The 22326-nt window shown below is 42.3% G+C and overlaps 1 protein-coding gene across 1 annotated transcript in view; it reads right to left on the reverse strand.

The window, feature by feature from the left end:
* Sntb1 (syntrophin, beta 1) overlaps positions 1-22326 on the reverse strand; it is a 268321-nt gene that overhangs the window by 36399 nt on the left and 209596 nt on the right. The window contains 1 exon segment of the mRNA NM_001130542.1: positions 6563-6702. Coding sequence (NP_001124014.1) covers positions 6563-6702 — 140 coding nt within the window.

Genomic DNA, 22326 nt, shown 5'->3' on the forward strand with positions numbered 1-22326 from the left:
CACTGTGTGCATAACAGTGCTTGTGTTGCAGGAAACACCGATGAATAGAGATTTTGGTAGTTGGGGGAATGTTCTGGACATGTGCTGTCTATTGTATTAGCCACTAGCTGTCAGGAGCCATCTAGGAGAGGTCAAGGTTAGTGGGTAACTTTCCTGGAAGTGGCTCACCATTTTTGCATGGCTTATGATGGGTAAGCTCTGAGAGGCAAGGGCCTTAGAGATTTCATCTCAGGATTGCTTCTTGCAGCTGATATGTCTTTTCCTGTTACTATTACACAGTCTAATGATTTCTGGGCCTTAGCCCATCTTATTGGGCAGAATTCCTGCTGATCAACAAAGGATAATTTTTATGAATTAATGCTTTCTAGATGAATTAATGATTTTATACAATTCCTGGTTTGATTCAAATAATTTTAGGAAGAAAGTTTTAAGAGATGGTTTTAGTTGCTTTGCTAGAAAGATAAAATAAAGTTATAATCAAGAGTAGAATGTGCCCACTCCTTATAAAATAGTAAGTACAGGCTGCATAATAAGGAATACATGAGCTTTCATAATTATACTAAAAAAGAAATAGACTTGGGACAAATTTATGATCAAGGAAAAACATTCATTCTAAGTCAGATCCAAGGATGAAACCACAGTTGTGCACTATGAAAAAGTGAGGCCATGTGAAACTGATGCTTTGAACTTATAAGGAGCTTATAAAGTGAAACACTGCTTTGAACTTAATATTAACATCTTTCTGTAACTCCCCTTTTGTGTAACATTTTATCTATGAGATAATTCTTTCTTATGTAGAGAACTTTTTGTCTAAAAGCTATCAAAAGCTAAAAGCAACACTAAAACTTGTTGTAGCCATTTCTGCTACATCCAGAACATGTGTATCTGTGTATCTTTCTTCCTTTCCTATTCTCTCTATTACACAATGAATTAATAAGCTGAAAGCCTCTCACCTGGCCAGTCAGGACAAAGGAGAAAGGAACTCTAATAATTAGTCCTTTACTTAATTCCCTGTGGCTGCCATCAGGAATTAATTACCAAATGTATATCTGTCTGTCTGTGTATACATATGTACAGTTAAGAGTTAAAGGAGTTGGGATTGGGGATTTAGCTCAGTGGTAGAGTGCTTGCCTAGCAAGCACAAGGCCCTGGGTTCGGTCCCCAGCTCCGAAAAATAGAAAGGAAAAAAAAAAAGAGTTAAAGAAGTTCAGAGTTTGTCGGTGGGTAGTCTTGTTAGTACCAGATAATTAAGTTTTCTTCTGCCTGTAGTATTGACCCTATTAACCAGTTGTCACTGCCACTGGGCTCATATACTGTCAGAATGACCCCAATTGGGAGTGCCATACTCCTTTTTGCTACCTGCCTTGGTTAACCCTCTGATGTCAAATCTGACTTTTGACAACTAGCTACACATGGCTACTGAGTGCTTGAATATATTTAGTAAGACAGAAATTACACTTTTAGTTTTATTTACTCTTAGTTTGCTGAAGTAAGGGTAAATGGCTAGGGGGTGCCATATTGGAGAATGAATAGTTCTCTGCAGGGTCAGGTGGAGGTTCCAAAACTATATCCTATTCACCTTGGTGGCTCCTGGTTCATCTCCTCCCTCCTTCCTGGTCCTCTTAGAATTGCCCATTTAATATTTCCTTTTCCATCAACCATTGTCCTCTCTTTCACCTCTGGTGAGCCTCTCTAGATCTTCCAAGTTCACTGTGATGTTTTGCATATGCTTGACCCAGGGAGTGGCACTATTAGAAGGTATGGCCTTGTTGGAGGAAGTGGGTCACTGTTGGGGTGGGCTTGGAGACCCTCCTCCTAGCTGCCTTGCGATGCTCAGTCTGTTTCTGGCTTCCTTCAGGTGAAGATGTAGAACTCAGCTCCTTCTGCACCATGCCTGCCTGGATGCTGCTATGCTCTTGCCTTGATTATAATGGACTGAACCTCTGAACCTGTAAGGCAGCCCCAATTAAATGTTGTCCCTTATAAAACTTACATTGGTCATAGTGTCCACAGCAATAAGACCCTACCTAAGACATTCACCAAGTCAAATTATTGCTGTGATTGGTCACATTATGTTAGAGTTAAAAGCAACCTCATAGAAACAACTATGCCTACCAGAAACTCAAGACTTTGTGCCCTCATAGAAATGTGGCTTTATTTTTATCTATTTGTTTTTCTTTTCTTCATCATGGAATTAGAGTCATGTCTTAACTAAGCAGACACACCCCTTTATGACTTTTATACCAACGGTAAGAATATCTACTCTGATCATGTCTGTGATTGTTACTACCTCCCAAGACCCTCAGTGGTCCCCAGTGCTCAGACTGATGATAGCATACAAGCATAGTGAACAGGCTAACCTGAGTTGGCCTCTACTGGTTCCAGGATATGGCTTTCTTTCCTTTCCATTCTGAGCCCTAGGTTCTGAATCTGGAGGAGACACTGTACCACAGCCATGTGGAACAGATATAAGAGCTCTGAGAAGGACTTATGCCAAGTGTTGGGCACCTGACCAGGACAGCTACTGATTCTCATTTCCTTGATCTGCAAGGTCATGTCTGGGGCTCTGACACCACTACACTATACTATATAGGAAACAAAGGGTGCATTTATCTTCTTCCTGGGAAGCCTTGTCCCTTACTCTGGTTCCCACCAGCATTTTCTGGAGAGTTCCCACTCCAGCTTCAATTCAACCATTATTCTTCAGCCCCTCCTCCAGGCAGTGGTCAGCATTTTATTCTTGTTATATTTGGTATAAATAGTTTTTTAGCTGTTGGTGCCCATCAATATATTTTTTCTGGGAGTTTGAACTTTATTTCACCTCTTTAGCTTTTACCCTAATTATAACTTCTGGCAAGTATGGGTATGTTGAGGAATGACTGACTGACCAACTGACCTACTGAATGAATGAATGAATGAATGAATGAATGAATAAAAATGCATTGGTCATCATTTCCAGAAGCTGTGAAGAGGAACCTGAGAATGAGCTGGAGTTAGTTTTATCTCCCAAAGAGTTACCTGGAAACTATTCTATTTCTACTTTCGTTCCTGACAATTGCTACGGGAGGCACCTGCTCATTCTCTTCTCTGAGTAATTAGAACCATGTCTATGCACTAGTCTTCCTTTGGTTTTAGCTGCAGGAATTCATTGTTATGTAAACCTGAGTGCTGTGGATGTAAATCACATAGTGAAGGTTGACAGCTTGAGTTAGTGTGGTATATCCCCACCATTGTGTAAGCATGTGAAGATGGTTACTCCAGCCTTTTATAACGCTGGTCTGTGCCTTAAGAATTAAATTCTGCCATGTCATAAAATACAGAGTTCATCATAGTTATGCCCTCTTCCTTAAAGGCCTGCATCCTTAGGAAACAGGATTTTGAAGCATGGAACATCCAATCCATTTTTTTTATGTTTATATTGATGTTGAGATGGCACTTCTTTTTTGAAAATCTCCCTGAAATTCACTGGGGGCCACAAAATTTCTATTTTAAGTCAACTTTGCTGGTATCTGCCATGAACTAGGGCAAGAATTCAGAAGAATCTCAACTCTGTTAAGTGTTGTCATTGTTGTCTATTGTTACAGCCTGTTCAACTGCCTCTGGTTCTCTTTCCTGTGACTAAGTTTTTATTATAATTGTTATTAGGACTAGGGACTTGTGCGTCTACCTCAAGACAGATGCCTAAAGCTTAGGTGCACTCTGATGAGTCTGCCTAACCAAAGTCCAAAGGAGCCTTCCCCACATTGCCCAACAGTTCACCCAACAGAAAAGTGAGGGTTCTTATTGACAGAGATGAAGTCAGGAAGGTGAAAATTACGTTTACATGACCAACTTCTAAGAAAAATCACAGTGGCATAGAAAGAATTAGATTAGGACAGACCACTGTTATAAACCACACACAGAAAGGGCAGGAAGCGGAGGCCAGGCCTGGGAATTTTCAGCTACTTTAAGACAATGTTTAAGTTTAATTCACTGTTTCCTAAGGATGCAAGCCTTTAAGGAAGAGGGCACAACTATGATGAACTCTGAATGTATTTTATGACATGGCAGATTGCAATTATGCTGTAGTGAACACTGAAGATAGCTATTTGAGATACCAGGTTTAATTCTTTTCAATACATTGCCAGAAGTGAGATTGCTAGGGCAAACAGTAATTTTATTTTAAATGTTGGAAGACTCTACACTCTTTTTAATAGTGGCTACCTCCCTCACTTTATAATCCCAACAACAGTGGAAAGGACTCCTTAAACCAGCATTTTAAAAAATTTCATTTTCTGTGGCCTGGAGAAGACACCCAGTGCTCTGCCATGGCCTCCTCCAGGGCTGCAGCCACCACTATAAGGAACAAATGTCTGATGAGGAGGCAGGATAGATAGAAAAATGGAGTGGTACATGCACTATGGAGAGAGGCAGAACTGGAGATGAGATGGCAGTGAAATGTGAGAGAGAGGGCTGAAGTTAATAAGCTATCATCACCCAGTAGGGTCAGTAGGCTAGAGTACAGGAACCCAGAACTTATACAGACACAGACTTGTAATCTCAGCCTCAGAACGTGTATTCACACATGCATACATGCGTGTGCATGAATATGTGTTATTTTGTTTTACAAAAAGGAAAGTTGTTTTGGTGGGGCAGTGTCTAGATGGCCTTTCCTTCAGTTTCTACTCCACTCTTTGTCCCTGCATTTCCTTTTGACAGGAGAAATTCTGGATTAATATTTTTGCAGTGGGTGGGTGGCCTCATTCCTCAGCTGGGGCTGGGCCTATCTACTGAATATGGTCACTACAGGTTCTATCTCCCCTTTGTTGGGTGTTTTGGCTCAAGTCTTCCCTGTTGCGTCCTGGGAACCTCTTGGGACCCTGGCATCTGGAACTTTCTAGTGGCTACTCTCAGTTCCCCCACCCCCACTGCTACATACCTCCTTTCAAATTCCTGATCTTTCGTACTTCTCCCCCATCTCCTCCCATATCTTAACTGGACCCTCTTTTCCCCTCCCCCTCCTCTTTCCCTCCCAGATCCCCCTCTCCCTCTGCTTCCAGAGATTATCCCTCTCTTTCCCCTACTGAGTAGTACTGTAGCATTCACACTTTGGTGTGATCTTCTTTCTTCTTGAGTTTCATGCAGTCTGTGAGTTGTATTGTGGGTATTCTGAGCTTCTTTTTGGCTTATCAGTGAATACATACCATGTGTGTTCTAGAAGTACTTACTGACAGGAGCCTGGAATAGCTGTCATCTGAGAGGCTCTGCCATAGCTGGACCAATACAGATGTGGATGCTTGTAGCCAACCATTAGACTGAGTGTGGGGATCCGAATGGGGAAGTTAGGGCAAGGACTGTAGGAGCTGAAGCGGGTTTATAATCCCATAGGAAGACAACAATATCAACCAACCAGACCACCCAAAGCTCCCAGGGACTAAACTACCAACCAAAGATGGAGGGACCCATATCCATCTGAATATGTAGCAGAGGATGGCCTTATCTGGCATCACTGGGAGGAGCGCCCCTTGGTCCTGTGGAGGCTTGATGACTCAGGATAGGGGAACACTAGGCCACTGAGGCAGGAGTGGGTAAGTGGGTGGGGAAGTACCCTCATAGAGGCAGGTGGAGGGGGAAGGGGAAAGGGAGCTAGTAGAGGAGAAACTGGGAAGGGGGATAACATTTGAAATGTAAATAAATAAAGTAACCAACAAAAAATTTAAAAGTTTAAAAAAAAGGAAAGTTCAGCTAAGTAAAATAAGTCAGAAACAGAAGGACGAACGTTGCGTGACTCAACTTAAATGGAGAGTTTAAATTGTCAAGCTCATGGTGATAGAGAGTCCAGTGTCTGCTACCAGGAGCTGAGCTGAGGAAGAAACTGGTAGGTGTTGGCCAATGTTTCCATCTTGCAAAATAAAGAGGAACTTCCTGAAAGTGGTGAATACACAATATGGCATCGATTGTGGGATGGTTTTGTAGAGGCAAACGTTCCTCTGCACCCAATTATATGCTTTGTATGTTCAGTTTTGTGTGTGTGTGTGTGTGTGTGTGTGTAAATCACAGACCAGTGAGGTGGTCTAAGAAAAGTTGCAATTCACACAAGCAGCTAGTACACAGTGGACACTCCAGGAAACAGACAGAAGGAGGTGTTCCCACTTCCACAGGAACACCATACAGAGCAGGAGGAACTTACTTTAGGGAAATTCTTCACAAACCAAAAAGTCTCATGGCTTCTTTGCTGTGCTGGCAATCGAAGACCCATGAATGATGACTTTCATTTGGATACTAAGACTGGAAATATGAATCTAGTTCATTTCCAAGATCCAGAAAAAGCTCCAGTCTGGGACATCACACACATGTCCTGGCTCCGTGCTAACAGATGAGTACTTTGTTGCTTGTCTCCATGTAGCCTTGCGTTTAACCACAGATAGTAACATCCCTGGCTACATACGTACACCTATATGCTTGTAGAGCTCTCAGCCCCTGCCATACCATTAGACAGCACTAGAGTGTGTTGAAATAATCACAATCGATTAAAACAGTATCAAACTTACAACCCAGCACCCAAACCCTCAGTCAAAGCTACCTGGTGGCAAGAAGTGGGTACGAATGTACTGGGCTAAGCCAGGCCTCTTTCCTCCGCGGCATGCTGTCATAGATTAGAAGATCCTTCTCAGTCAGAACAACCAGGGCTGGTTTCCACTGTTTCTCACTCTCTCCAGGTACCTGAAACAGAAAGCAGAGAACTGTGATACAGCTGGAGGACAGGGTGAACAGAAAAGAGACATCAGCACCCCTTCAATCAGAGGGCCAAGCAAAACGAGTGCCCTTTGTTCATTTCAGGCTTCCGTAATTGAAATGGAAAGAAAGAACTCCTGCATGATCCTAGCCATTCCCGAACATTGAAAATATCTGATGTTTCAAGGGCCCTAGATGCGCTGTCTGTCCCTCTGAGAAGTAGCATAGCCACTGCACAGCTTACCTGTCAGTCAGCACTGAATTGTTATTTCACAGTAGGAGGCAAATGCTTTGGGGAGTCAGTGCTCTCATCTCGTGCTCTAGTAGAGCACATTTATTGTGAAAAATTTGAACAAATTCCCAAAGGCACTGAAAAATATCCTGGGGAGCCATGTGTATCCTCACTGGGGTGTGAGGCTTAAGTCTTGCTCTGGGATTCCCACGGGGACTTAGGCATGACTTTAAAATTTCTCTTCTTCGTTGGCTGTTCAGTCTTACTCAATGAAGAATACATACTTAACGCAAGGGCCGGGATGACCAAGCAGGAACAGGACAGAGAGCACCAATTGCATAATGGTACCAGATACATTTTTGCATCCCTTCCTTCCAAGGCTGAGTCTTGCAGTGATCACTGTGAGCCATTCTTTTGGCCCAATGTTGAGTCCCTTGAACTCTTCTGTCCATGAAACATGGGGACCCAGATTAAACTTGTTGGGAATGCAGAATCTCAGGCCCATCCAGATGTGTATTTATTGGGGTGTACAGGTTATATGTTTGCTCCTTAAGGATTAAGAAGCACTGCTCTAAGTTAGGCCAAAGATTCTCTTTGACGGAGTTAGCTCCTCAGTGCAGACAATTTTTGCCTAAGCCATCACTCCAGGTCTATTAAGAATACAAGTAGACCCCTGCGCCTGAGACACCGCCGGAACCTGAAGGAAACAGACAGGATAAACAGTTCTCTGCACCCAAATCCCGTGGGAGGGAGAGCTGAACCTACAGAGAGGCAGACACGCCTGGGAAACCAGAATAGACTGCACTCTGCACACATCCAGACGCCAGAGGAAAACACCAAACGCCATCTGGAACCCTGGTGCACGGAGGCTCCCGGAAAGAGCGGTGCAGATCTTCCCGGTTGCTGCCGCCGCAGAGAGGACTTAGGCAGTACCCCACGAGCAAACTTGAGTCTTGGAACCACAGGTAGGACCAACTTTTCCGCTGCAAGAAACCTGCCTGGTGAACTCAGGACACACAGAGGCAAAATTCCTCTAGGACCGGGCACTTCCTGTGTTTACCGGAAGTCCCACACCCGCAGATCCCGGCCCGCAGCAGCTCTCTGCTCCCAAACCCCCGTGGGAGAGAGACCTCACCGCCTGGTCAGGTGGGCACTCCCGAGGCTGCAGAGCAGAGGAGACCACCAACACTGCCCACCCCTGCCCACATCCCTGGCCCAAGAGGAAACTGTATAAGGCCTCTGGGTTCCCGTAGGGGAGGGCCCAGGAGCGGCAGGACCCCTGCCTGAGACACCGCCGGAACCTGAAGGAAACAGACAGGATAAACAGTTCTCTGCACCCAAATCCCGTGGCAAGGAGAGCTAAACCTTCAGAGAGGCAGACACCCCTGGGAAACCAGAAGAGACTGCACTCTGCACACACATCTCGGACGCCAGAGGAAAACACCAAACGCCATCTGGAACCCTAGTGCACAGAAGCTCCCGGAAAGGGCGGCGCATATCTTCCTGGTTGCTGCCGCCCCACAGAGCTCGTGGGCAGCACCCCGCGACCAAACTTGAGCCTCGGGACCACAGGTAAGACCAACTTTTCTGCTGCAAGTGACCTGCCTGGTGAACTCAAGACACAGGCCCACAGGAACAGCTGAAGACATGTAGAGAGGAAAAACTACACGCCCGAAAGCAGAACACTCTGTCCCCGTAACTGGCTGAAAGAAAACAGGAAAACAGGTCTACAGCACTCCTGGCACACAGGCTTATAGGACAGTCTAGCCACTGTCAGAAATAGCAGAACAAAGTAACACTAGAGATAATCTGATGGCGAGAGGCAAGCGCAGGAACCCAAGCAACAGAAACCAAGACTACATGGCATCATCGGAGCCCAATTCTCCCACCAAAATAAACATGGAATATCCAAACACACCAGAAAAGCAAGAACTAGTTTCAAAATCATATTTGATCATGATGCTGGAGGACTTCAAGAAAGACGTGAAGAACTCCCTTAGAGAACAAGTACAAGCCTACAGAGAGGAATCGCAAAAATGCCTGAAAGAATTCCAGGAAAACATAAATAAACAAGTAGAAACCCATAGAGAGGAGACACAAAAATCCCTGAAAGAATTCCAGGAAAACACAATCAAACAGTTGAAGGAATTAAAAATGGAAATAGAAGCAATCAAGAAAGAACACATGGAAACAACCCTGGATATAGAAAATCAAAAGAAGAGACAAGGAGCTGTAGATACAAGCTTCACCAACAGAATACAAGAGATGGAAGAGAGAATCTCGGGAGCAGAAGATTCCATAGAAATCATTGACTCAACTGTCAAAGATAATGTAAAGCAGAAAAAGCTACTGGTCCAAAACATACAGGAAATCCAGGACTCAATGAGAAGATCAAACCTAAGGATAATAGGTATAGAAGAGAGTGAAGACTCCCAGCTCAAAGGACCAGTAAATATCTTCAACAAAATTATAGAAGAAAACTTCCCTAACCTAAAAAAAGAGATAACCATAGGCATACAAGAAGCCTACAGAACTCCAAATAGATTGGACCAGAAAAGAAACACCTCCCGTCACATAATTGTCAAAACACCAAACGCACAAAATAAAGAAAGAATATTAAAAGCAGTAAGGGAAAAAGGTCAAGTAACATATAAAGGCAGACCTATCAGAATCACACCAGACTTTTCGCCAGAAACTATGAAGGCCAGAAGATCCTGGACAGATGTCATACAGACCCTAAGAGAACACAAATGCCAGCCCAGGTTACTGTATCCTGCAAAACTCTCAATTAACATAGATGGAGAAACCAAGATATTCCATGACAAAACCAAATTTACACAATATCTTTCTACAAATCCAGCACTACAAAGGATAATAAAGGGTAAAGCCCAACATAAGGAGGCAAGCTATACCCCAGATGAAGCAAGAAACTAATCGTCTTGGCAACAAAACAAAGAGAAGAAAAGCACACAAACATAACCTCACATCCAAATATGAATATAACAGGAAGCAATAATCACTATTCCTTAATATCTCTCAACATCAATGGCCTCAACTCCCCAATAAAAAGACATAGATTAACAAACTGGATACGCAACGAGGACCCTGCATTCTGCTGCCTACAGGAAACACACCTCAGAGACAAAGACAGACACTACCTCAGAGTGAAAGGCTGGAAAACAACTTTCCAAGCAAATGGTCGGAAGAAGCAAGCTGGAGTAGCCATTCTAATATCAAATAAAATCAATTTTCAACTAAAAGTCATCAAAAAAGGTAAGGAAGGACACTTCATATTCATCAAAGGAAAAATCCACCAAGATGAAGTCTCAATCCTAAATATCTATGCCCCAAATACAAGGGCACCTACATACGTAAAAGAAACCTTACTAAAGCTCAAAACACACATTGCACCTCACACAATAATAGTGGGAGATTTCAACACCCCACTCTCATCAATGGACAGATCATGGAAACAGAAATTAAACAGAGATGTAGACAGACTAAGAGAAGTCATGAGCCAAATGGACTTAACGGATATTTATAGAACATTCTATCCTAAAGCAAAAGGATATACCTTCTTCTCAGCTCCTCATGGTACTTTCTCCAAAATTGACCATATAATTGGTCAAAAAACGGGCCTCAACAGGTACAGAAAGATAGAAATAATCCCATGCGTGCTATCAGACCACCACGGCCTAAAACTGGTCTTCAATAACAATAAGGGAAGAATGCCCACATATACGTGGAAATTGAACAATGCTCTACTCAATGATAACCTGGTCAAGGAAGAAATAAAGAAAGAAATGAAATACTTTTTAGAATTTAATGAAAATGAAGGTACAACATACCCAAACTTATGGGACACAATGAAAGCTGTGCTAAGAGGAAAACTCATAGCGCTGTGTGCCTGCAGAAAGAAACAGGAAAGAGCATATGTCACCAGCTTGACAGCACACCTAAAAGCTCTAGAGCAAAAAGAAGCAAATACACCCAGGAGGAGTAGAAGGCAGGAAATAATCAAACTCAGAGCTGAAATCAACCAAGTAGAAACAAAAAGGACCATAGAAAGAATCAACAGAACCAAAAGTTGGTTCTTTGAGAAAATCAACAAGATAGATACACCCTTAGCCAGACTAATGAGAGGACCCAGAGAATGTGTCCAAATTAGCAAAATCAGAAATGAAAATGGAGACATAACAACAGATTCAGAGGAAATTCAAAAAATCATCAGATCTTACTATAAAAGCCTATATTCAACAGAGCTTGAAAATCTACAGGAAATGGACAATTTCCTAGACAGATACCAGGTACCGAAGTTAAATCAGGAACAGATAAACCAGTTAAACAACCCCATAACTCCTAAGGAAATAGAAGCAGTCATTAAAGGTCTCCCAACCAAAAAGAGCCCAGGTCCAGACGGGTTTAGTGCAGAATTCTATCAAACCTTCATAGAAGACCTCATACCAATATTATCCAAACTATTCCACAAAATTGAAACAGATGGATCACTCACGAATTCCTTCTATGAAGCCACAATTACTCTTATACCTAAACCACACAAAGACACAACAAAGAAAGAGAACTTCAGACCAATTTCCCTTATGAATATCGACACAAAAATACTCAATAAAATTCTGGCAAACCGAATCCAAGAGCACATCAAAACAATCATCCACCATGATCAAGTAGGCTTCATCCCAGGCATGGAGGGATGGTTTAATATACAGAAAACCATCAGCGTGATCCATTATATAAACAAACTGAAAGAATAGAACCACATGATCATTTCATTATATGCTGAGAAAGCATTTGACAAAATTCAACACCCCTTCATGATAAAAGTCCTGCAAAGAATAGGAATTCAAGGCCCATACCTAAACATAGTAAAAGCCATATACAGCAAACCAGTTGCTAACATTAAACTAAATGGAGAGAAACTTGAAGCAATCCCACTAAAATCAGGGACTAGACAAGACTGCCCACTCTCTCCCTACTTATTCAATATAGTTCTTGAAGTTCTAGCCAGAGCAATCAGACAACAAAAGGAGATCAAGGGGATACAGATCGGAAAAGAAGAGGTCAAAATATCACTATTTGCAGATGACATGATAGTATATGTAAGTGATCCCAAAAGTTCCACCAGAGAACTACTAAAGCTGATAAACAACTTCAGCAAAGTGGCTGGGTATAAAATTAACTCAAATAAATCAGTTGCCTTCCTCTATACAAAAGAGAAACAAGCCGAGAAAGAAATTAGGGAAACGACACCCTTCATAATAGACCCAAATAATATAAAGTACCTCGGTGTGACTTTAACCAAGCAAGTAAAAGATCTGTACAATAAGAACTTCAAGACACTGAAGAAGGAAATTGAAGAAGACCTCAGAAGATGGAAAGATCTCCCATGCTCATGGATTGGCAGGATTAATATAGTAAAAATGGCCATTTTACCAAAAGCGATCTACAGATTCAATGCAATCCCCATCAAAATACCAATCCAATTCTTCAAAGAGTTAGACAGAACAATTTGCAAATTCATCTGGAATAACAAAAAACCCAGGATAGCTAAAACTATCCTCTACAATAAAAGGATGTCAGGGGGAATCACTATCCCTGAACTCAAGCAGTATTACAGAGCAATAGTGATAAAAACTGCATGGTATTGGTACAGAGACAGACAGATAGACCAATGGAATAGAACTGAAGACCCAGAAATGAACCCACACACCTATGGGCATCTGATTTTTGACAAAGGTGCTGAAACCATTCAATGGAAAAAAAGATAGCATTTTCAGCAAATGGTGCTGGTTCAACTCTAGGGCAACATGTAGAAGAATGCAGATTGATCCATGCTTATCACCCTGTACAAAGCTTAAGTCCAAGTGGATCAAGGACCTCCACATCAAACCTGATACACTCAGACTAATAGAAGAAAAACTAGGGAAGCATCTGGAACACATGGGCACTGGAAAAAATTTCCTGAAGAAAACACCAATGGCTTATGCTCTAAGATCAAGAATTGACAAATGGGATCTCATAAAACTGCAAAGCTTCTGTAAGGCAAAGGATACTGTGGTTAGGACAAATTGGCAACCAACAGACTGGGAAAAGATCTTTTCCAATCCTACAACAGATAGAGGCCTGATATCCAAAATATACAAAGAACTCAAGAAGTTAGACCGCAGGGAGACAAATAACCCTATTAAAAAATGGCGTTCAGAGCTAAACAAAGAATTCACAGCCGAGGAATGCCGAATGGCTGAGAAACACCTAAAGAAATGTTCAACATCTTTAGTCATAAGGGAAATGCAAATCAAAACAACCCTGAGATTTCACCTCACACCAGTAAGAATGGCTAAGATCAAAAACTCAGGTGACAGCAGATGCTGGCGAGGATGCGGAGAAAGAGGAACACTCCTCCATTGTTGGTGGGATTGCAGACTGGTAAAACCATTCTGGAAATCAGTCTGGAGGTTCCTCAGAAAATTGGACATTGAACTGCCTGAGGATCCAGCTATACCTCTCTTGGGCATATACCCAAAAGATGCCCCAACATATAAAAAAGACACGTGCTCCACTGTGTTCATCGCAGCCTTATTTATAATAGCCATAAGCTGGAAAGAACCCAGATGCCCTTCAACAGAGGAATGGATACAGAAAATGTGGTACATCTACACAATGGAATATTACTCAGCTATCAAAAACAACGAGTTTATGAAATTCGTAGGCAAATGGTTGGAACTGGAAAATATCATCCTGAGTGAGCTAACCCAATCACAGAAAGACATACATGGTATGCACTCACTGATAAGTGGCTTTTAGCCCAAATGCTTGAATTTCCCTAGATGCCTAGAACAAATGAAACTTAAGACGGATTATCAAAATGTGAGTGCTTTACTCCTTCTCTAAAAGGGGAACAAGAATACCCTTGGCAGGGAGGAGAGAGGTATAGATTAAAACAGAGACTGAAGGAACACCCATTCAGAGCCTGCCCCACATGTGGCCCATACATATACAGCCACCCAATTAGACAAGATGGATGAAGCAAAGGAGTGCAGACCGACAGGAGCCGGATGTAGATCGCTCCTGAGAGACACAGCCAGAATACAGCAAATACAGAGGCGAATGCCAGCAGCAAACCACTGAACTGAGAATAGGACCCCCGTTGAAGGAATCAGAGAAAGAACTGGAAGAGCTTGAAGGGGCTCGAGACCCCATATGTACAACAATGCCAAGCAACCAGAGCTTCCAGGGACTAAGCCACTACCTAAAGACTATACATGGACTCACCCTGGACTCTGACCTCATAGGTAGCAATGAATATCCTACCTATCCTCATAGGTAGCCAGTGGAAGGGGAAGCCCTGGGTCCTGCCAAGACTGAACCCCCAGTGAACTAGTCTGTTGGGGGGAGGGCGGCAATGGGGGGAGGGTTGGGAGGGGAACACCCATAAGGAAGGGGAAGGGGGAGGGGGATGTTTGCCCGGAAACCAAAGAATTATTATTAAGTATTAAATAAATTAAAAAAAATACCCAATGTAATAAAGATAAAAAAATTAAAAAAAAGAAATTCTCTTTCAAAAAAAAAAGAATACAAGTAAACCTATGCATAAGCCCAATTCATATTATTGCTCATTTCTCCTCTTCTGCATTTTAAAAGTATGTGTGTATTACATATTTATTTCTTTATTTTCCCCATGCACTCTTTAGCATGCATTTGGAGGTTGGAGGACAATTTGCAGGAGTCAGTTCTTTCCTTCTACCATGTGGGTTCTAGAGATCAAATTTATGTTGTTAGGCTTAGAGTTAACCATCTTAACCTGCTAAATCACCTTGTCTGCCTGTTCCCTTCATTCTAATAATCTATCATTTATATATACCTATACTGTATATATATATGTATATACATATATACATAAAATCGTTACTATATATGTATATAATATAACTATTACTATATGTTTAAATAAATTTTTACATATTGATTGAAATGCATTTTCATTTCTATATACTGCTATATTTTTCTCTTGAGACAGAGTTTCACCTAGGCTGCCTCCTCCTGCCCCAACCTCTTGCGGGCTAAGATGACAGACTTACACTATGATGCCTGGTTGCAGTGTCACATTAAGTACCACAGAGAAATCTGCACAGAGAGGGAGACACATGCATGTATGCATGTGGCCTCTTTTCCCACCAGCACCATGGCCAGTAGAGTGTCCAAAGTAGCGAAAACGTGGAGCATGGATCCAGCTCAGGTTGACTTTTCTAAGTTCTCTGTGTAACCTGAGGACAGCTCTGGTGCTCATGAGTGGTCTTCTGTTGCTTCCCTGCCGATGCTGAGAAACACACATACCCCCAAAGGTGAACAATGTGGACCCTGCAGCCAGGAAGCCAGAGCACCAATCCTGCTCCACAGTTTGCTAGCTGTCAATCATCTGGTTCCTCTTGTATTTTAGTTCCTGCATGTGTAAAATGCTCAGCCTCTGAGAGCAGAGGACGGTGTGAAGATACGCTAGTTAACATCTGTAGAAGGCTTAATGCAGCACAGAGCATGCACCAGCGAGGTACCAGATGAGTAGCCTGATGCTACTCAGGTGATTAAATGGGGCAGTGAGTATGATGTGCTTAGCAGCTGACAGGTGACAGAGACATTGTATGTAGTGCATCTATTAATTTTTAAAAGCAATGTTGAAAATGTGTGCTTTAGACATAGAATGAATAAAATGAAGACAATGTCTTTCCTGGGGGGTAATTGTAAGACAAATCAATGATACCTTTTATAGCATCAATGTAATGTTTTCCCCCTACTTTTCCCAAGCTCCCTGCCCTGGAAGAACTCTTCTTTAGCATTTAATACACTGCTGCTTTCCAGCAATTCCAAACCAAGACTTGCTTCCTAAAGAGCAGCTCCACCTTACTTTGTGTAAAGCTATTTATACTAGAATGTGAATGACTGCCTGGTGGTTTATCTCCTCCCCCTTTAGTATTTTATGCACACCAAAAGTATCTACCTTTAGCTTATTGATTTCACACCACTTTTCTACAACAGAGCAAGAACATCTGCAAAAGATCAAAGTAGATTGAGAAGGAGAAGTCCCAGACTCTACGAGGAGAATGAGCTATGCATCTCAAGGCAATTCAGTTGTGGTTTGGGGAAATAGATGGAAATAAAATTTTCCAACCTCTACATTGAACTTAGTAAATTACCTTTCCAGGTCATTAACTAGGACTGGAGAAATTACAAAATGATTCCCCCAGTGTGGCTATTTTACCTACCTAGTCAGCTCTGACCCATTAATGTTGACTGAAATCAGTCATTTAGATATGAACATGAAAAAAATCATGATTCTTCAGAAACAATTTGAAGTTTTCAGAATGAACCTGGGCGGTAAGTACTTATTAATGGCGGCAGGCCGATCTCTGACCCATGAGGTCACAGCGACATAGCAATGTGTCCAGGAATATGCATAGGTTTGAACCTTTCCCGAGCCCTACATACTTGATGGTTTATTCAGGTTACCTATGTGATCTCTTAAAATAGACTGTAAGAAAACTCTGAAGGGCTATTTTCCACCACCACCATGTGTAGATCTGTTGTTTTCATACTGTATAAATTCTTCAGAGCAGTAGGCTGCCCACAAGAACTTTGCAGGGAAAAAAACCATAGGGAAGAACCGGATTTTGGATGTCGGGGAGATGGCATAGTGGATAGAGTGGCTAAAGCATTTGCTATGCAAGCATCTGAATTTAAGTTCTAATCCCTAGGCCAACACAGGAGTAGGGTAGGCATAGATGCTACCAGTAATCCCAGCATTCAGAGGTCACAGCCAAGGAATCTCTGGAGCAAGCTGGCTCTTGGCATGCTTCAAGTACATCAAGACACTCTGCCTATTAGAGTAGAAAGCAACTGGAGAAGAAATGTTCTTGGGCTCGTGTGTATACTCAGTGAATATGCCTCTCTCATAGGTATGGCATACCCATGAAAGGGAAAAACAAAACAAAGCAGGATTTTGACAAAAAAAAAAATCTCCCTATGAAACCCACACTGAAGCCCTGGAAGCATATTTTATTTATTTATTTTTGTTCTTGTTGGTTAGACTCAAGTATTTGTGCTATTGTTCTGGTGACAGCTTCTACTAGAAATCTATTCTCTCTGGCACCCAGACATAGGCCAGTGTCAATGCAACAGCTCTGGGGTAAAGCGTGATGTCACGTCTGTAGTAGCCTTAGCATTGTCCACCTCCACCCTGCATTCAGCTTTGGAAGCTGTAATTGTCAGTTTCTGACGCACTCGTGGCATTTATAATAAAGACAGAGAAGCACAGGCCACGGGAAGGGAAGACAGTCCATCCTGCAGGGCCTCCGAAGTGGTGTCCTGGTGAACAGAGCCATTCTCACTTCCACACAGCATCTGAGGACAGATTTGCAAACTGGTACAAAGGATGGCAGGAGTGGTGAGAACTGACTGGAAGTAGAAAACAAAAAGTGGAAACGGAGAGAATTGTGGCAAATGAAGCTCTTGGGACTCATTCCCAATGGGTCCCCAAAATCAAGTTCAGGCTTTGCAAACTTTGTGAACTTGGGTCCCCTGTTTAGATTAAACTATAAAATAGATCTTTGTGAAAAACCACAGGCAGTTGGTGTGGGGTTGTGTGCTGGTGGGGTGCTGACACCTCATTAACTTTAAGTCTTTATCTGTTACCCCTGAGAGTGGTTCCTATTTATCCCGGAATAGCATTTGAAAGACACTGACCTTGTCACCTATGAAATATACAGAATATTCTTCCAAAATGACACTTTTATCAACACCTTTTGAGGCTACTTCCTTAGAAGGGTGGCTACTGTTAATACAAAGTCAGTCTTTAAGATTAAAGAAGTTACTAATAATACCCATGGAGGGTATCACAGAGTGCCTTGCACAGCGAGCAAGTAAATCTTAGTATTAGCTAGAGTGACTATTCGCTATTAAGAAGTATAGTGATGGCAGATTCAAGATATGGATGGACTGGAACAAGGACTTCATGCCTCTCCTGACTTGATGTCCTCGTTGGCCAATGAAAAAGTGGGTTTGAGTTAGTGTTAATGGTCTTCAAAGTTCAGTCATTTTAAAACTCCCTCTATCTCTCTCTGTTTCTCTGTCTCTCTCCCTTTCTCCCTCCTTCCTCCTCCCTCTCTCTTTCCTTCATGTGTGTGTGTGTGTGTGTGTGTGTGTGTGTGTGTGTGTGTGTGTGTGTGTATACACCTGTGGAGATCTGGAGGTCATACAATACTTAAGGGAATTGGTTCGCTCCTGCCACAATGTAGGATGCAGGGGTTGAACTCAGATCTTTCATCTTGGCAGCAAGCACCTTTAGCCACTGAGCCATTTCACCAGTCCTGAACTCAATTTTTTCCTTTTGATTTAAAAGTCTCTGCTATAAAGCCACAAGGATTCTTGTTTTGTGATTCCTCTTTGTTTCAGGTCTCTTTAATCCCTCACGTGACTCGGTCTTCCCAACACTCATTTCCTACTTTCTTTTTAAGCAGTAGTAGTAGAACACATTCATGATCTTTGGAGTTAAAAAAAAAAAAGACTTGCTTCAAAATCTTGTTCTGCCACTTCCCAGCTGAGGAGGTATGAACAGAGTCCTGAACTGCCAGGTAACTTGTCCCCCAGACACTGAAATGGCCTCCCTACACACACACTTTGTGAAGACAAAGTGAGAGAGGTAGGGTGGGTGCTGAGTGTGCTGTGCTATCCCTGTGCCATGCTTTGCACGGCTCTGGGGACTGACCTAACTAGGCTGGTGAGTGAATGAGGAAAAGACAAACACATGGGAATATAGAAAAGCTGCGATGGGGTGGTCTGGGATATCTGGGTGAGGAGCCACAGCATCCAGGGAACTCAGAGTGTTTATTATATACATTTGGGCAGGGAGGCAGGATTACTACATAAATATAAACAAGCTGGGAGGGTTACTGTGCATAGCTGAGCAAAGAGGCAGGTTTAGCTCGCCTCAGTAGGCACCGTCTCTGTAGGGGAGCACTCTTCAGGCTTTAAACGTTCGAGGATGGAGAGCTATGTGGATATTTCCTATGTCCACTGTCAATAATCACAGTTGGACCCAAAGGTTTTACTATCTTCTGAGTGTCATCCAGGGAAGGATTAGCCACTCCTAGAGGTCTGAGGCATTGGGGTCCTTGACATGGCCTTGCCCAAGTCAGACAACAGACACTTTCCGAGCACTTCTTATTTCTTGCACTCCCATATCTCTCCTTGCTGCACTTTCTTTCTTACGTGAGCAGCTTAGAAACAAAGACCCAAATGTAGGGACAGTGACTGATAGCAAGGGAGAAAGTTCTGGAAAAGTTCATGACAATTTTTGAATTGGAGATGCTGGTTATCTTCGCTAACTCTTGATTCGTCTGCTTCCCTTGGGTTGCCAACTCTTTGGAACAAAGGAAGAGATACCAGTGTAATAATAATCAGCATTTATCAGATTCAGAATGCTTCACAGACACCAGGTAATTAACCCCTGTACCATCTTCAGGGATGCTGTTACAGATGGGACACAGGCAAAGTGCTCAGCAAGGCTGCTCACATCTCCAACTTCTAGCTCTGGCTAAACAATATGGAGGATCTAGCAATCAGGGGCCATGCACAGTTAAAGAAAGTAAAACAGGAAGGCAGAAAGGATGGCTTAAATTTTAAAGAAAGGAACATGGGGAGATGACTTAAAACACTTGCTGTGCAAACCTGAGGAGCTGAGTTCAGATTCCCCACACTGTAACAAACAGATGTGATGGCTTACATCTGTGATCCTCATCCAAGGGAGGAATGGGATTCCTGTGACTCACTGGCCATCTAGTATAGCTAATCGGTGAGCTCCAGGTTCAGTGAAAGATGTCTAAAAACATTCAGGTTGAGAGTGCTAAAAATAACAACATTGACCTCTGGCCTCCATATGTACATGCATCACACACACACACACACACACACACACACACACACACACACACACACACACACGTCTATGCAGGAAACTAGGCAGAGGAGACAGGCCTGGCAACTAGAAAAAGAAGGTATAAGAAAGTATTATCCAGACCAAATGTGGATGAAGATGTGGTGCCACTGAAATTCTCATATTTGTTTGGAATGCACAGTATAGGGATTTCTTTGAAGGTCAACATGCACATATCATTTTGACTCAGCTACTTCTTGCATTTGTATGAAGCCAAGAGAAATTAAAATATGTGGCTGTACATGATGCTTAATTTTCACTGTAACTTGACCATGGATTTAGAATCATCCAGGAGACATACCTTTGGGCACAATAGCATTTTCAGAGAAGTTTAACTGAGGAGAGAAGACTCATTTGGAATCAAGACACCACCGTCCCATAGGCTACCATCCAAATCTCAATAAAAAAGAGATAACAAGTGCACTACCAATATACATCTCTCCTTGTATCCTGCCCATGGACAACGTTGAGCAGGTGCTTCAAGTTCCTGTTACCATGCCTTCTCTACCACAGTGGACTGTGAGCCAACACATACCCTCTTCCTTCAGTGGCTTTCACCAGATCTTTTGTTCCAAAAATGAGAAAAGTAACTAACATGCCATAGAAATACATAGGGACAGCCTTAACATTATTTTAAATATCTGTGTTCCCCAGAACCAAATTCTATCAATAGGTGAATACATAAACAGATGCTATATATCTATATAATGCTATATATCTATATAATGCTATATATCTATATAATGGGGAAAGAGGGCAAACAAAAATCAAAGAATGAACTATTCATAAATTCTATAACATAGATACATTCAAATAATTTTGCAATGTAAAAGTCAGCCACATATAAACTATATGTGGTGTATCATTCAATTTATACAGAGTCTAAAAATATAAACTAATTCATTGTATAGTCATCTCTTGAGGAAGAAAAAAATTAGATATTGTTGTTTGGAAAAAACAGTTTCAAAATACTAATACATTACAATAAACTTTGCATTTTCCTAAGATATACACACGAAGAATTATCCATCGAGAATGGAATTCTAGGTAGTTTTGTTTCATTAGTTTACCATAAACCATGAACAAGCCTTGCAAATTAAATGATTAAATATTGTAGTAAAATATTTTAGAGAAATGCAGCTTCTCCCAAGATTGCCGAGAGAAGGGTACTGATGTAAGACTTGAGTTTACTGTTTAAACAAGATCACAAAATCATTGGACTCCCTGGGAGTCATGACACCCTGTTCCCAGACTTCCTAGGGAGGAAGAGAGTCAGGGAATCCATCATCATCAAGGGGCTGAAACCCAAAGCATTTCAGAGTTCCTTATTCCCTCTCCACATTTGCAAGCAGAGTTGATTTCTTATGAACTGTTGTATTTACCGAGTGTGTGAGGTCAGATGCTAATACTCTCTAACAGGGACCTTTGGTGACTCTATTAGAGGTAGCGTTGTGTTCAGTGGGACTTCGTAATGGAACCAAGCTCAGGGCATAGCACATGTCCATTGAGATAGGCATGCAGCTTGGTTTTAAATCTCCTTTCACTGAATCACATTAGAGAGAGATGAGTTGTGGGGCTCAGCAGAATCTGTTCTCTTTACCGAGCCACTCAGTACCCAGGGCCATGCCAATCCTAAGAACTTGGTCTTTCCACAGCTTGCCTCATCTGTTTGCCACTAAGCTGCAGCACACTCTATGGGATTCTAGCTCGTTCTCTCATGCAAAAAGAAAATGGTATTGGATCCCCTGTGGTTTTTTCCATGTCTACCTGTGAGTTCAGGATATGCGGTTAAGTCGGACTAATACCCCAGACCCATTTTCCTGGTGAGACTGTGACTTATCCAACATTTAGGAGGGTTATACACCAGCTTTTCTCAGCCATGAAACCGAATGGAAACCGAATGGCAGCCTTGCTGCCACTTACTATGTATGGGGAGGAAGAGTACCTCCCTCCCTTCTGTTCCTTTGTCCACCTTCATCTAATTAATTTCCTTCAGCTACAGAGGTGTCAGTAGCCTGATTATTCCAATGGATGAACTATATTCAAATGTGTTTTAGTGATAGGCATAGTTACTCTCGTCTGGAGCCCTTGTCTGTAGTCACCATCAAGTCTCCGCAACTGCACAGCTAGAGAACATACACTGAGCCGATCCTAGCCTGCCATTACTTCCCTTTGCAGACCCAGTATTCTGGCAGGCACAGCAGGGAAACATGACATACCACTTAGGGGTCAAGTTCTAAAAGGACTCATGATGAACCTGTGGCCCATGGTATGTGTGCACCCTAGGAGAGCTATGAATGAGACCTAGCACATGGTTTGTAAACTTTCCTAAGACATCATGAGAATTCTTTCAAATCAATTATCTTGTTCTCGAGCACAA

This window comes from Rattus norvegicus, chromosome 7 (genome assembly GCF_021556685.1).
Source record: "Rattus norvegicus strain SHRSP/BbbUtx chromosome 7, alternate assembly SHRSP_T2T, whole genome shotgun sequence".
NCBI classification, from domain to species: domain Eukaryota; kingdom Metazoa; phylum Chordata; class Mammalia; order Rodentia; family Muridae; genus Rattus; species Rattus norvegicus.